Consider the following 16,857-nt stretch of genomic DNA (forward strand, 5'->3'; position numbering starts at 1 on the left):
GTGAAGAATTACACTGGATTAGGTAGAGCAAGTGCTATATTCTAATCTAGCCTATCGCTCATGACTTTGGGTGTGATGAAAGGCATCTCCATTGTACTATTTCTAAAAATGTGAACTCTTGACTTTTAGATTTCCATCCTAGCTAAGCAGTCCTCTTCTCCAATGGCTAGGAAATGCCGCGTTCAAGGAGCCCCTCCCAGATCGGGATGGTTTGGGATGAGAGATTAAGCAAAAGGCAGATTAGCTGGGTCTTTCTGGGTCTTGCTAGAGAAAATTCTTGGAGCAGTTAAAAGGACTAGGTAGAGGCAAAATGAGCCGACACCTTCTACATTTCCTCCCTTGCTCCTCAGAGTATTTCTGAAGGACACTTGGCAGAGCAACCTGTGGAAACATGATCTCATGGGAGACTGGTACTGGAGAGAAACTTGCACACAACTACACACTTACATGGGCTTGCGTCAATTTATTATTCATAAATACAGTCACGAGGATAAACATTCACACAGAACTACGTCCATACAGCTCACTCGCACAAAACTACACACATATACTCGTACATGTTACACACAAATATGCATACACACTTTCACACACAGGCATGCCCTCACACACACATATGGCCACAGACAGATAAGCACACACATTTCATAAAACCCTCCTTTTCTGCCAGGACCGCAAACTTCCACTTAGAGACCTGGGTATCATTTGTAATAAAATGCTCGTAGAGGTTTCCTTCCTGCTTTGTGGTACTTGTCCTCCAGCTGGGGGTTTTGTTCTTGTTAGCCCTGGGCATCATGTTCTCTCTGTCTCCCTTCCTTTCTCCACATAAACACCCCCCCCCCAAGATTTTCGAAGTTTCACTCCGTTACGTTCTATTGAGACCAAAAAATCAACCAACAGTAGAACGAAACCATAATCTTTGTTAGGTGCTGTTGAAGCATAGAAGTAACAAAAGTTAACATAAATATAAGTAAAATTTAAAAATAAAACCACTGCCAGAGCATTTGGGGTGAGAAGTACCTTTTTAATAGATACACAAATTTTAGTTATTTCATTTAGAAAACACCAAACCACTGATGTTTCTGGAAAGTAGACTTGGCATCTCTAGAAACAGGTACATGAACTTGATAAAGATCTTGTTCTTTCAGGTCTTATGAGTTATTGTTATAATTAGTAAAGCCAAATTCTAACACAAAGGACTCTAATAAAACATTCTTTGCATATTGAAATAATTCTCCCAAGGCCTAAAGTTTTGCAAATTTCAGGAAGGTTATTGTATCTGAAACTGCCCAAGATATATAGTGAGTAATGTGTTGCTATGAAAGCGTTTTTGGATGAAAAAAAATAATAAACTTTGGGTATTAGAATATTTGATTTACTGGATTTTGGCTTCTCTCTTGCCTATTTCTCTTGCTAAACATTCAGACTGAGACTTGACTGTGATTATCTAATCTTACTCCATTCTTGGAAGTTTAGCCTCTGTAAATAGTGGAAAAGGAGACCCTCCTGAATTGTTATAGTGAATTTTTGGCTCTGAATTAAATGAATGTTTAAATCTCTAAGACTTCAAGTAATGTTGACTTTGGCTGGATACCCCGTGGTTATAATATCTTAAGTCTTTATAAATACACGGGTCTCAAATAGTGATATGCTTCCCCCCCCCCCCTCCCAACTAGCATTTTGTTATTAACCTCACTGTCTACTTCAAACAAATTTTATGCAGTTTACAATTCTTGTAGCATATGGTTGCTGCCTACAAGCACTTTGTGTGCCTTGGCAGACAGCCACAGGCGACACTGAAGAGTGATTTCCTGCATGAATAATAGGGAATCTTGGTTTTATCCATTTTTCTACTTGAGTTCACCTTTTAACGTAGGGGTGGGTTTGATCTCTCTTTTCTTTGTTCTCTCCTCTTTCCCTCCCTCTCTCCTTTCCCCATCTCTCCTTCTCTTCCTTCCTGTTTTTCTGTTGAGGTCTCCCTCTCCCCTAGGTAGAGTAATTTAGTCTGTCCGGTACTATTAGAGGCTCTTGTCAAGCCGTGATAAGGTACTACTCATGTAGCCAACCCCAGGTGTTTCTAGCTTTTGTCTTCTCCTGAATCCTTACTTATTTTTCAAGTCATTTTGAGTAGGGCCCCATTTTTCTGGCAGAGAAATCCTCAATGTAGAAACTGTGTTGGTTTGTAAGCCTCATCACTCATATTGAGACTCTGTTTTGGAAAAACAATAGCTTTTACTTAGCAATAATTACCTGCTGGAAAGAAGGAGCAGGTGCTTTGAGAGTATAGACTGAGGCAGTGATAGCAAGAGGCGGTGGAGAGCCCTCTGGAGAGAGCGATGGGTGACAGGGAGGATACTGAGGAGTTGGCAGGGCCAGATGAATATTCTGTCTCAAGGCCTCCGTAGCACAAGAGGCAAGGGATGAGCACAGTGTCTTCTTAGCCTGAGGACCCTCAGTCCCTCCGTGCCCTAGCTCCCTTTCCTATTTCCAACAGTTTCCTTGTAGGAAACCACTAGGAGGCTGGGTTGCAAGGCAATGGGCTGAGTTGAGTAGAAGCAGCAGCTGGAAAAAGTGAGCACTCTACAGCTGTGATTGTTTCCCTTTCTCTTTAGTGCCCGGTGTGGTCATCTTTGTGTCTGTGCACTCTACACAGACTTGCAGTCTAACCCAACTGCCATTCCATCAATTGGCTGAACTTATTGACCTACCATTGGGTTACTCATTTTTGCCCAACATCACATGGCCTAAATACTTGTGTTCTGAATCTACTACTGATTCATAGAGCATCAGTCTCAAGTGCAAGTAAGAGATAATTTTTTTTGATTAGCATCTAAATATTTTGCATGAGAGAAATTCAAAAAAGGTTGAAATAAATGTATGTAAATATATACATATATATGATAACATGTGTAATATGTACATAAGCACATACATGTATATATTCACACATAGATACATTGTATATATTTATACACATGTACATATGTATATAGGCACACATATGCATACATGATGCATATAATGTTTAAATGGAACCCGGACATCCATTACTTTCTATGGAACTTGTTAAACTATATAAGGAAATAAATAGAACACCACATTTCAGCATTTATATATTGCAGTGGAAGTCTTTAAATACCAAATCTTTGTGTTGATTAACAAATTGAATTAAGTACCATCTTAATGTCAAATTAATATAAATTTTCTATTAGCATGTCTTGTTGCCATTTGGGAAAATTATACTATCAACCAGTGTTAAGTAGAAAAGCTCCAAATCAGATATAAATTGAGAGCAAATAGCAAAGGCTGAATGTGCTCTGCATAACATTTAAAAATGTTTTGATTCTAATTAAGTCTCTTCCATTAGACACCCCAGACCTTAATGCCTCTTTCAGAAGAGTCTGTTGTGACAAACAGCCTCTGGAGGCGCCATGAGGCTTAGTCTCCTTCGTCCAGGTTGGTTCTGGCCACTTTGGGCAGCTGGGGTCCGGCTGAGGCCCCTCCTGGCAGGCCCTCTCCTGCTGCTTCTAGTGGAGGCTGCCTACTGGGCTCACATCCAGGTACCCCAGCTGGAACTTGCTCACCTGATGGGGGGGCTGGAGCAGGACCATTTGTCTCCATCCCCCATAAGGAGGCCTCTATTGGGGACTGCGGGGCCCGACCGGAAGCTTCTGCGTCCGGAGGGGGCTGTTGATCAGCCAGTACTCTAGTGGGGAGACCCTGGTCTTGGGGCTCTGCTCCAGGCCCCACAGGAAGATTACTGGCCCTGGGCTGAGGTTCTACCTCGTTGCCTCCTTCGGCCTCAGCCTGAGAAGCTGGGGGAGGCGGGGGCCTCTCTGGATGGCATGAAGTGCTCGGAGAGGGCTGTTCTGGCTCCTTGAGGGCCCTGTCACCGCCCCCCTGAGGACTGCTGAACTCTGGTTGGAATTCTTTGGACTGGTCAAGGGTCGACTCTGATTGATGAATAACCATGAAGGCCGTGGCCAGGTTTTTCACAGCGTCGTGAACGCTGTTGGCGTTCTCTGCACCCACCTCTTCACCCACAGACACCGTTGACTCTGGCTCTTCGTCGGAGGTGTGCTGACCTTGGTCATCCTCAGGCATTTTCGCTTCTCGAATTTTTTTGTAGAGTTCATTTCTCTCTTCTTGTAAAGCTCGACAGAGATTCTCTAGCCTCCCAATTTTCATCACGAAGCACTCATATTCTTTGGCTCTCAGTGCTTTCTGTGATTTGAAAATACACATACACACATAAAATGTTAAAAAGCAAAATTGCCAGGATGTTCTCTGGAGACAAGCAAAACCATTTGTCCAGGAATTTGCCCACCAGGCTCTGGGGTTTGATCACAGAATGGTGGCTGGATAGACACTTGGTCAGAGATGTCAATTCTTTTTTTTGCATTGTATGCTAGACTCTGGTAGAATTTTAGTCACTTTGGTAGAATTAGGAAAGAAAGATGGCAAAACCTCTCTCTGCTCCAGTCCAGGGCTTCTAAAATTGTATATGAGCCCGGCCAGGTGAGGCTCAGCGGTTGAGCATCGACGTGGGATCCAGGTGATCGGGGTTCAATTCCCAGTTGGGGCACATGCCCGGGTTGCGGGCTAGGCAGCCGATCAATGACTCTCTCATCATTGATGTTTCTATCTCTCTCTCTCACCCTCTTTTCCTCTCTCTGAAATCAATAAAGATATATTTTTAAAAAAATGAAAATAAAATTGTATACGAATTTTCTGCCTGCAAGACTTAGAGGGTGTAATCAGGGATGGGGATCATCTGGCCTGTGGGCCATATTTTGTTCTGGCCTTACCAAGGCAACCGCAGGCGGGACTCGGGATTCAGTAAGTCTAGGAACTTTTTCCATAGCTAATTTTTAAGTTGATAATTTTGTATGGCCCTCAAATGATATAAATATCCAAATGGCCCTTGGCAGAAAAAAGGTTCCCCACCCCTGGGTAAGTAACTGCTTGTGGCAAAATGAATGAGACGGACTGGGACTTGGCAGTCAGCAATGCCTTATCTATTCTATAGCTAAACTGCTATATGCTAATCTAGCAATTGTTTGATTTATGTTGATGGATAATAGACTCATGTCTTTGGAATTGGTTGCAATTTGGGATGAATTGTTAGAACAGTAATTATAACCAGAGAAACTCACCACACACTAATTCATAATGCTGGCTGCTCACACTGTTCAGTTTTTCTTTCCTCTAGAAATGTCAGCACATTTGTGCATGAAATCATTCCTAATTATCTTACCCCTTCCCCCATTTTGTGCTACTCTGTACCCTTTAAGGCTGCTTCTTTTTTTACTTGTTTATACGGAGAGACCTTCTCCTGTAAGTCCTACCTCTCAGGTCAAAGGCCATGTATTTTTGCCTTTATAGTCTCAAAACCTCCTCAGAGCCTGACATAATATCAGTGTTTAAAAGCCTGTTGGAGGAATTAAACAATATATCTCCATATCTGTCTGTAAAATAGCACGTACCCTGGGTGCTTGGGCTGGTGTCTTCTCTCAGTAAGTTCAAATCAATGAATTAAATCATTCTGTACCTGTTATATACCAGACACCAGGGGAACTCAGAGACAAGCAGGACACTCCTCAGGCCTTTAAGGAATTCACGGTCCTGCAGGCTTGCTGCCACTTGGGGGACAGCTTTGGCACCAACAAGTAGGCATGTGATTTAAGGGACACAACACTCTTTTAGGAGTCTGGACCCGATTCTGAATTACTTTGCTCTAATTACTTTTATTACAATTTCATACATCACGTCCCAGAAAAACTCAGCCCTTTTTCGAAGGCAGTCATTTGTACTGTTAGGAGACAGCTCTCCAGGCTGAGTGCCTGAGTGGCCAGGGGACAGTGAGCTCAGGGCAGAGCTCCTCACCTCTTCGATCATGTCCAGCAGGGCCTTGTTACAGCTCTCGAACCTGGCCTTCCACGTGGCGGTGTCCTTCTCCAGCTTCTTCATCTTCTTCGTCGTCTACGGAAACGAGAGTGTTTTAATACTCATCCCGAAGCATTCCTCTGCCGAAGAAGCTACTAGTTCCCTGTGTGAGGTCAGGGCAAGTCCTTTTGTCACCAGCTGCTGGGCAAACACCCCGTTCTATGCGAAGGGAGGGAGAGTGAGTGGGAAAGTCACCGGTCATCCCCGCATCATGCAGGTCAGGGTGAGCGACCTATGGGCACGGAGCCAGTGCAGGAAAAGGGAGACTACCTAGGGCCAGGCTGTTTTCTCATTGGTTTTTCTCTCTTTTAAAATAAACAAAATAGTTTAATTGAGCCCCCCAAATAAGCTTGCAATTTAGATGGTTTACTTTATTGAATAGAGGCTCTGGGTGAGAAAGTGGCCTGGCTCTTCAGCCATTCAAATGTTGATGAAACCTGGGCGCCTGGGAGCCGCAGCCACACAGGCGGCCCTTGGTCTGCGTTCATTCGTCCAGGGCCGTAGGGTTCACAGAATGTGGTCGCACACGGTAGTCACTGGACCCTTGAAACAGCCCCACGAGGAAGGTTCTGTTTCGCTCCACTTTGTAAATGGGGGAAATGAGGCTCAGGGAGGTGGAGTAATGCTCAGGTGAGTTAGCTGAAGGTGGCGGGGGCTATTGCACCCCATTTAATGCAGTGTGTGCAGGCGTCTGCTGGCTCCAGGCTGGGGCTGTGTGTGGGGAGATACAGGAGTGAATGAAACACAGCCTGTCCTTTTTGAACCCGAAACTGCTCACATTCCTGGTTGGAGGATCTCCTCTCTGCTTGAAGTAAAGGACAAGGCACGTAACCCAGGCCCAGTGTCCCTGGATTACCACAGCTGGCACTTGCTGTTTGGGCCAATCTGCCTGAGACTGGGTACCCTCAGAGGCCAGAGGCTGGGCCCAGCTGTTGGCCCCAGGGCTCTATAGAGAAGCTCGGTGAGCCTCAAGTGGCTTTTTAAATTTTGATGATTTCTTAACCAAGTTAGTAGTTTATGAACTTTTTAAGGTCATTGACCCCTTTAGGAACTTGATGAAGTCTATGGGACCACACTCAGAGAAATGCAAATGTACATGTCAAATTTTTTGGCTAATTCTCAGGTCTACTAAAAGTCTATAAATGAACTCCAGATTAAGAACTCCTGCTCTTAATCTTTGAGATTAAGATTTCTCGTTAATATTTATTCCAATCTTAAAACTCTATAATTAATTTTTTAAAAGTGGATAGATCCCTCCAGGAGTGGGAAAGCTATAACTGTTAACAAGTGTTGGCCTACTAGTTTGCTTACTGACTTGTGGAATTTATCTTACTATTTTATGAAAATGTTTTGACGAAGATGCTTTCTACACTCAAAAATGGTTAATGCCGATGCTTTAGAAACACAACTCTGATGTGGGTTTTTGTTTGGGAAAATATTGAATTGACTAAGATTTAAACATTATATCCCACAATAATATGAGCACCTTATACTTATCACACAATTTTTAAAAGTTGAAAACCCTTTTAAAATATGTTAATTTATTTCAACTCCATACTCTTATGAAGTAAGCTAGGGACATATTGCCTTGAATTGTATTAAAAATAAAACTGAGGAAGTTGAATGAATTCTTTAGTGCTGCCCGATGAATAGGATCAGGTCAGAATTTCAGTCCAGAATTCCATCTTCTTATTCAAAGACTCTTTAGCTTCACCATACTACATGTCTTCTCTTCTAGGAAGGATTTTATGAAATGGCATTTTCTGCCTTAAAATTTTACTCTTGCATATTTGTATGAAAGCTTTTTTTTAATCTTTTGAAGATTAGATTTTTTAAAAAATTTCAGTATAAACAACATAATGCTAAATCACTAGCTCTTCTCTTTTTTTTGTTTTGTTTGTTTTTTGTTTTTGTTTTTTGCTATCCATGGACTAGAAAAAAAATCTTCCTTAGAGTGAAAGTGTATCCTAGTGTTTTGGGGCTCTTTTTAAGATTAATTCACTAGATACTTACCAATAAAAAAAATACAGCTCAAGTCTCATTGGCACCTATATATGTTTCATTACTTCATGAGAATGCACTGGAATATCTTAGTGAGAGAAAAAGGAACCCAAAGGAGAATTGCCTGTCAAAATAGAAAATGTCAGTGTTTTGTGTGGGGTAAGCAATACTCACTTTGTCCATTTCCTGCTTGAAAGTGGCGAACACCTCATTGCTTTTTGTCAGTGTGCCCTGGAACTCTTCAAACCTTCCAGAGTAGAGGGTGAGCTGTAAACGGGAAAGAGCAGATCTATTTTAGGGCTCTTTCAGAATGCTTCCAGAACAAAACAACATGTTCATTGTTCAGTATTTGTTAAGAGAAGTGATTTAAGGGAATTCTCAATTCAGTGTTGGTAATATGTTCAGTTCTTTTCTTTACTATATGATCAACCGAGGTCAGTGACTATGACTGAAGTACTTCTTTAAAGAAAAATTAAGTAATAAAATATGTCATTACCACTTCATTGTATCATAACTTTTACCAACAAACAGTTATTGAGCTCTGAACATATGCAGGGGCTGTGTATACAAAAGTATTTGACATGTAACTCCTGCTTTTGAGGGACCTGCATTCTTGATGGGAAGACAGTCCCAAAGACAGCTTAACTACCGTTCAGGGAATATAAAGTGCCAGTGCAGAGAAGGAGACATGTTTCTGCGGAGGTGAGCCTTGAACTTGGTCTTGGAGGAAGTGAGAATGTAGACAAATGAACGGAAGTGATAAAGGAAACGTGGTCCAGGCATGGACGGGGCTGCTGCCATAATGCAGGTTGTGCCACTCCATGCAATTGCCATTTCCATTTTAGACATTGTGATTTGGTATACTTATGAACACAGTGTTCTAGCCAAAAGCTGTTAAATGCCCCTTTTCATCAAAATCAGTTTCTTATACTAGCTTTCTACAGATGAAAATAATGAGTCTTGAGGAAGGAATGCCTTTTTCTAATTTGCACACAACGACATTGTATGGGTGAGCACTGGCAATTGTGTGGCTCGCCATGGGAGTGTAGGGCAGAGCCTCTGTGCCTCCACATCCTCAATTCCAAAGCCTTGGAGTGGGAATAGGGCAGGACAGGGCAGGAAAGTGTGTAAATACTTGATTTTTAGTGACAATAATACAACCATAAAATTTTGCTTTTGAAAATAATTTTTGGGTAGCATGTTTTGAGTGAAAGATTTAATATGGATGATTCAAGTGAGTAAAGTCTGTATTTTCGGATGAGTCTTTGGTATCTTTGAGTGTCCAGAACAGCCCCAAGTCCTCAGATGGAAACAGAAATGTCTTCTGTATGAAGCAGCAAGTTTGCCACATTCAGCAACAAATAAGAACCTGAGGCTGCCTTTGGTATACTGGGATGGTTGGGTTATTGGCCAGATGGCAGGCACCAACTAACCAGCTGGTGGTACTTGTGAGACTGTCCTTTCAAAGGCAGAGAAGAGTGCACCAAATGAAAGCCAGTAGAATGTAGAGTTCCTACTCTTGGAGGTGGGAGTTAGAGGGCGTGTGTGGGAATCAGCCCCTAGAACTCAGAAAATTTGCTTGTCTACGATGGCTTATTCTCAAATGATTCAGAATAGCAGAGGTTTGATTACAGTAAAGAACAACAAAATGATAACATAAAACCTTTTCATTGGATACAAAATTTCTAAAGAAAAGTCAAACAACAGCTGACCATCATTTTGAAATCATTCATTAGCACTGTGAGTAAGTGACAGAATTTGGGGCAACTCTGGTAGTCTAAACTTGGGTTCCATGGCATACAGATTAGAGAAGACTGGGTAAAGGGGCATCAGGGAGTGCGTCGCCAGGAAGGTTTTACACACACATACACACACACACACACACACACACACACACACACTGTGTAAGACAATACATTTTATTATATGCAATGCATTCTCAAAACAGATTTAATTCTGTTTTGTTTTTTTCAAAGTCCTGGGTGGGATCCAATGAATTGATTGCAGGGCCCATGAGTAGGTGAAGCCTCTCAGTTTGAGAAGCTCTACCCTAGTGTAAGTTCCCGTGGGACTGGCTACTAATACTGCCCAGGATCGGGTGGCCTAGGGTGGGAGTAACTCCCCCCATCTAATACTCTTTACTTTCTATAACAAAATCCCTTCATTTCCATTCTTGGCCAAGCGCTCATATTAATTTCTTTTTCTTCCTCTTTTTTCTTTTTCCAACTTTTCAGTAATTCCAGCAGAGCTAAATGGGACTCTCAGATACCTACTATGGTCCCCTGAGCTGGTCCTCTCAACCCTCTTGCGGCCCTATCGTTGCAGGTTGCAGACAGGAGAGGGCAGGAGTGAGCGCGTGCACGGTCCCTCTCACAGAAGCAACCTTGACATTTCTAGTGGGAGTAACCACATCCATCCCTTTATTTGGGCAAAATGTTCTTTTTATTGTATCAGTTGGGCTGATTGAGATTCCAGACACACCCAGAGTGACTAGAAATAATGTCTTGCTTCATTACTACCTCTTCTGACCTTTTTCTAGTGATTTTTTTTAACTTTTTGCCTTTTAAACAATTTTAAATTTTGGTAAAATATACATATCGTAAACTGGACCATCTTAACTATTTTTAAGTGTATAGTTCAGTAGTGTTAAGTATATTCATGTTGCTGTGCAACCAATCTCTAGAACGTTTTCATCTTGCAAAACTGAATCTCTATACCCATTAAACAGCAACTCCCCTTCTGGTGTCTTTTTAATATTCTGCCTTTCTTCCGATTTGACCCCATTGCCATACGTGGCAAAACCTGTGTGGATTATACCTTTTTCGGGTAACCAACTCCAGCCCTCCACTCATACCCCCTAAAGATGTACACTTCCTGTTTACCACATGGATATTTGTTTGGTAGCATTTTTCCTCTCACTTCCAAGCATGATGCGCATTTGTTCTGATGTGTCAAGTTCCTGCTCTCACTCTGGTATTTCAGAGCAGTGTGGAAGGAACATCCCGAGGTCAGGCACAGGGCCTCTCCTGCCAGAGGCAGAAATAGAAACAGGCCATTCTAGGGTTAGTAAACAATAATTGCCTCAACATTTCTATTTTCAATGGGCTGACACACACATTCTTTTAACTGAGCACCGCATTTAATTACAAACATTCATAGTGTACAGGGAACACAACTGTGCTCAGGAATTTTCTCAGCAAACTTGTGAGATTTGATTTGGGAACAAGTCCATTTATAATAGTAGTTGCAGAGGACTCCCCTCTCATCTTCTGTTGATAAGGTGAGGACTTTGGGGTTGAAGGACGATGATTACCCATCTTTAATAGTTTACTCACTGATCTTTCCCCGCAGGCAGTATTTTGTGTCTGTGTTGTCAGGGATTGCTGACTTCCCACATCGAATACGATCTTCATCCTTATTGATCCAATGAGCAGTCTATTTGTAGTGATGATTGCATCCCATTGATCAGCTCTGACATTTAGTCTATTGCCTTGGTTTGTATAGTTGAAAGCCAGGCATCTCTTTCCTAAGTGAGAATCATGCCCCAAATTGGCAAGCTGTTGGACTGAAAAGTGACTTCCATCCAGGAAAACACAGTCCATCTTTGATATTTCCCTTGCTCAGATGGTAGAAATGGGGACTAAGGCCTCCCCTTCCTACCACCCACCCCTTTAAAGACATCTTAAAACCAAAGGAAGTGTTTGAATGCTATGCAAAATAATCTGTGATAGACTTTGTTTTTCACAGTTTAAATGTTTTACACATATAAAATTGATACTCTTCAAGAGGAACCTGTCTAAACATTATTATACAAAGGGATTCAGGGCCTCTCTAGTCTTCTTGATGATTAAGTAATTGGTGGAGTTTTTAAAGTGCCTTAAAGAAAAAAAATAGACAAAAGTGGGTTCTTGAAGAGTGAGCCACGTGCCATGGAAAATAGGGCAAAAGAGGAGAAGGCAGGGTTAACTCAGTTATGGCTACACTTGTTTAGCCCTGGAAGTTCTTTACATTCATGAACTAGAGCTGAGCAGGTTCTTGAGTTCATCTTTTCCAGTGGTTCTTAAGCTTTTTTGCAAATAGAGACTCCCCTAGACTCATATATATTTCTTATGTGGGGTTTCACCTATGAAATAATACTAATATTAGCTCATATACTAACTGTCAGCATTTTTATTAACATTATTGTTATAACTAGATTGTAAATTTAATTAGGCATGGATTTTGGTCTCTCTTATTGACTACTTTATCTCCAGCACCTAGAAGCATGCCTAGCACTTAGGTGCTCAGTAAAATGTAAGTTGAATTAATTATGTTTATTATGATCTAGGCACTGAGTTGAGTGTTTTGCATGCGTAATTTGAAAGCAAACTACATATATTACATATTTATGAATTCATTTTTCTTTTAAAAACTTACTCAAATATATGAATAATTGCCATCCATAGCCATACTTGCTGATTGAGAGGTGTTATAATGTCAAAAACAACTACATTTTAGCTAGCAGCTGCCGCCTTGTGTGCTGTTATGTTTTGGAAATACTGAAAAGCAATAGGCCTCCCAGAGGTCAGAGGACTACAGCGTGGGATCATTAATCCATTCTATCACCCTCATTTTACAGACAAGGGAATTTAGGCCCAGGGAGGCTCAGGTGCATTGCACAGGGTCACACAGCTTTTTAGCAGAAGAGCCAGGACTCTGACCCTGGCCCCTGGACTCAGTCCAGCATTGGAGGATGACTGAGAGACATTGGAGAGCCTAGAACTCTGAGTAGATGCTTTTTCAAGTGTGAGGGGTAAAGGTGGAAAATTAGAGCGCACCTTTATGTTTTCACTGTATGGGTCCTTTCAGGCCTACATTCTCCGCCGACTGTCTAGCCTGGAGTCTGGTGATATTAATATGTTCTTCTCAAGCTTATTATCTGCATTTAGCAAAGAGGGTAGAGATTGCCTGTAACATGATATGAACAATGAATAGTTTCAAGTATTGTCTGTGTTGTGAATGGGGCAGAAATGGGGCCAGAAGCCCCGACTCGCCCTCAGTCGCCGAGGTCCCACCGGCCTCGCCCTGCCCGTCTCTGGTTGGAGCGCCACCACTATCTGCCACTGACCGCACACAGTGATGCGGTGGGCTCTGTGACTGCCTGGAGGATGATCTTGAGTTCATAACTCTAGGCTTTAGTCTTTTAACTCTGGTCCCTTCACTCCATTAACAGTCAAAAGCTTCATGGCTCCAATGTCTATGTAAGGAGTATTTTCAAACTATTTGGATATATCACTGGAGGGAAACAATTCATTTTGCGTTCAGCGCAGTACGCTTTAGGAAGGTTAGCCATCCAAACGTGATCTGTGTTTTGTCTGTGCACTGGTGTAATTTGTGATTTTTACTTTCTTATTTTTCTTATTTGCTTTTTCTTTTACAATGAGCAAGTATTTAGCAGGCAGCGCATAAGCATTTACAAGGGAACCGCTCAGATCTTAAATCAGTGCTGCCCAGTTTGGAAGACTTCTGATTTCGGCGCCTCCTGTGGGTTTGTCCTGTGTGATTTCTCAGCTCCCCTAGGGCTCGGGCATTTCTCCCTGCACGGGAGCCGGAGCCCCATGGGGTCCGCAGCCGGACGGCTCTCCTGGAACCTGACGGAAAGTGTGCCAGGAGGGGCAGAGCCCCGCAGGCCCAGGAAGGACGGATGGTTCTGGCTTTCTCCCAGAGTCAGATGTTCCATGAGGCTTTATTTTTGAGCCTGAAATATGAATTCCCGTAATCTAGTCAACACATGCACGACATCACAAAGCCAAATGAGAATGGTTCCTGACTCGTCTGCCGTTTTGTCATCCCCCTGACAACGCCAACCTCTGAGAGCACAAAGACTTGGGCGCTGACTCTATTTTTCTGATTTCCTTTTATTATGAATAATATCAAACAGGCAAGGACACTTTCAGTGTTGACAATTATAGAGGTGCATAAGAGCAGTTCACATTTTATTCTTACCTTAGTAGGGTAGTGGGGGAGGAGAGACAGGGGACATTCGAACAGATAGGTGGGAACCTGGACACCAGCTTCTCCTCATTGGCCATTTTCCTGCCCTTATGTGCACGTCAACAAACCTTTTGACTGGATGTTGTTGGTTCAGAGCATTTATTTTTCTTAGATATACGTTGTGATTTTATTTTTACTTAATAATAAATATGAATTTATTACTTATTTGCAACCCCTATCCCCCCTCTTCCTGCCACAAGTGAGCCTTCTGCACACGACCTTGGGTTCACAGCCTCTTACTGGGAAGAGGAGAGCACACCCCATGCACCAAGGTTCCCCCACTTCACCTGAGCCTGCAGGACTGTCTCTTGTTCCTTTAGCACTTTGGCCTGAAGTTTCCACTCTGCTGCCTGGCTCAGCAACTGTGAGAAGAGAGAATGCAGGGAAAGACTGTCAAATTGTTCTTTAAATTACGATTTGGTTCTAATCTATGTATAAAACATAATAACTTGCTAATTAACCCACTCAAGTAATTGGGGGGGAACTTTGTAAAGACTCTAAGAAATCTAAGAAAAATAGTCTCAGTAGTTGGATTCTCAACTAAAAATTAGTAGTTTTATTGGGGGGGGGAAGGGAAATCATTTTCAAGTCAAGGATGAATCACACAAAATTTGACCTCCCACCAAATTCTGGAACCTTCTTTAGCAATCCTGCCTAACATCATTTGGCCTCTGCTTGAACATCTCTAGAACATCCCCACTTGGGGCACTATTGTGAGCCACTGTTGGGGCACTGTTGTAAGCCACTGTTTCTTTATATTAAACCCAAAGTTAGTCTCCTAACTAACCAGTGTCCTGTACCATAGCGTGCAGCAGAATCTCCTAGGGAGCATGTACAACTTCTGCTCCCTCTCAGAGAACGTGAATAAGGAAGTTCAGGGTGTGTGATGGGAATCCATACTTATAGCAAATACCCAAGATGGTTTGGATATTGGTGGTCCATGGATTACATTTTGAGAAACACTGGGTTAGAAATTTGACCTCCTGTCCTAAATCCTGTGTAAGGTTTACAAAATAAGTCCTGTATAAGTTTACAAAACAAGGTCCCTCTTCCATAAGATAGCCTTTCAAATACAGTCAAGGCCCTCATAGGAAACAGGATCAGAACTCAGAGCTGAGGGGTTAAATTGAAAAAGTTGTTTTAGTCATAAAAATGACACAAACATGTTATTTTAACTTATGAGGTATGTTCATTTATTTATCCATTTTGATGTAGGGCTCTGGTGTTTGTTTTGGGTGTGGACCTTCATAATAGAATCCAGAGGGGTTTGTTCTAACAAAAATAATATCCATAATGTGCCACGTAAGATTTATAATGTTTTTCTTTTTAAAACAAATGTTCTAGAATCTAAAGACCAAAAGATACTTGTGAAGTAGCTTGATTTTTTCAATCCTGTAGAGTTTTACAACTCTCTCCCAGTCTTTTATAGCTACTAACCTCTAGTTTGACAATTGTTCCCTGCTCCTTGCTTACCTCTAGTATTTTAAAGCATTAAACATAATTTTCATAGAAACAACTTTCTTTTCACACTTCTGTTTCTTCAGTTAATGTATGATTTTGTTGATTCTCACAATAAAACACAAGGATAACTGGAAAGAAAAGGTTTGGGAGCAAAAGGCTGATTCTTGGTCAATTCCCTTTTACTTAAAGGGGGCAACCACGTGTAGACAGTCCAGAGCAGCTGACTAGCCACAGGATTCAACATGCTGTGGGCATCTGTCAGCCGTGTGTTTGTGGAAAGAAACACATGGTGAGTGTCATGGATTAACCTGGTCAATCAGTCAGGTAGCCATCAGTTAAGAAGATACATTGATTTAAATTTTCTTCTTTGTATTTGTCTCTACTGTAAAAAAGTGTCCATGAGGTCCATGTATTACTTTTGTGATCAAAACAACAACAATCCCAATAAAATCATTATTATTTTTTAAAACTTGAAGATATTTTTTTTCTTATTCAAGTTTGTCTTTTTTCTCATGACTCTACCTCTCCATTTGTAAGATGGGCTATATATGTTCCTCTATACCTCCCAGCGTGCAATTCATCAGAAGATGAATTATTACAGAAGTGAAATAATTTGAGTGGTCTGGGGTAGCTATGAAGTAGAGACCTGCAGTGTCCCCTCTGGCCATCTGAGCGGCATGGTGGTTGTGTACATGGCCCTTGCTTCCCTAAGTGGGTTGAGGAGCGCCTGCTGTGCTGGGTGGTCCCTGGCAGAAAGGAGGCAGGTGGCTGCTTGTTCTATTTTTAGCGAAGGATCCCCCCAGCTCTGACATTATTTCATTACTTTCAGAAACAAGTATCAGACCCAGTGGGGTTTCCCTAGTAGAAATGGGGTAGGTGGCCAGGCAGCTTTGAAGAACTGAGTGGGAACTACTTTCCTTTGACTCAAAACCCACTATGTTTTACTAAATCAGGGCAGGAAAATAGGTAGCATGGGAGTTTCTCACTAAGGCTGGGTCACCCCACATCTGCCCCCCAGTCTCCCTCACATGAACCTTTGCCTAGGTGTTCTTCTGTCATATCTCATATGTTATAGACCACAGGTACTGATCCTATAGGAAGCATATTTTACCTAATAGAGTACTTATGCCAACAGGGGAGTTTCTGTTTTCTTATAGGAATACAATTAAGTGTTTTATTTCTTTCTTTGAGAGCTAGATTGTAGATGGATTAATAAATTAATCTTTTTATTAAGAGCACATGGACTTCTGATTTGAAATTATTCAGTGTTCACTAAGTTATGTACTCCAGAATTATGTCCTTTTGTTGCTACATTTGAAAACCAAAGTTATTTTTAAATTACTATTCTAACAAATTGAAGTGATTCTGATCTGATTTTCAGTAAAGGCAAAGCTTGTGATCAATTATTAAATGGCC

At 41.8% G+C, this 16,857-nt stretch overlaps 1 protein-coding gene across 2 annotated transcripts in view; it reads right to left on the reverse strand.

Moving 5' to 3' along the window:
* Positions 1-908: 908 nt before the first annotated feature.
* The window catches only part of TXLNB (taxilin beta), a 44,361-nt gene continuing 28,412 nt past the window's right edge, over positions 909-16,857 (reverse strand). For both annotated transcript variants that reach the window (XM_081141406.1, XM_081141405.1), the window contains 4 exons: positions 14,268-14,342; positions 8,122-8,214; positions 5,887-5,982; positions 909-4,224 (listed from right to left, as the gene is read on the reverse strand). In XM_081141406.1, coding sequence (XP_080997532.1) covers positions 3,439-4,224; positions 5,887-5,982; positions 8,122-8,214; positions 14,268-14,342 — 1,050 coding nt within the window. In that variant the 3' untranslated portion in view covers positions 909-3,438. The remainder of the gene's footprint in view (positions 4,225-5,886; positions 5,983-8,121; positions 8,215-14,267; positions 14,343-16,857) is intronic.

The sequence above is a fragment of the Miniopterus schreibersii genome (genome assembly GCF_964146895.1).
Source record: "Miniopterus schreibersii genome assembly, chromosome: 6".
Taxonomy (NCBI): domain Eukaryota; kingdom Metazoa; phylum Chordata; class Mammalia; order Chiroptera; family Miniopteridae; genus Miniopterus; species Miniopterus schreibersii.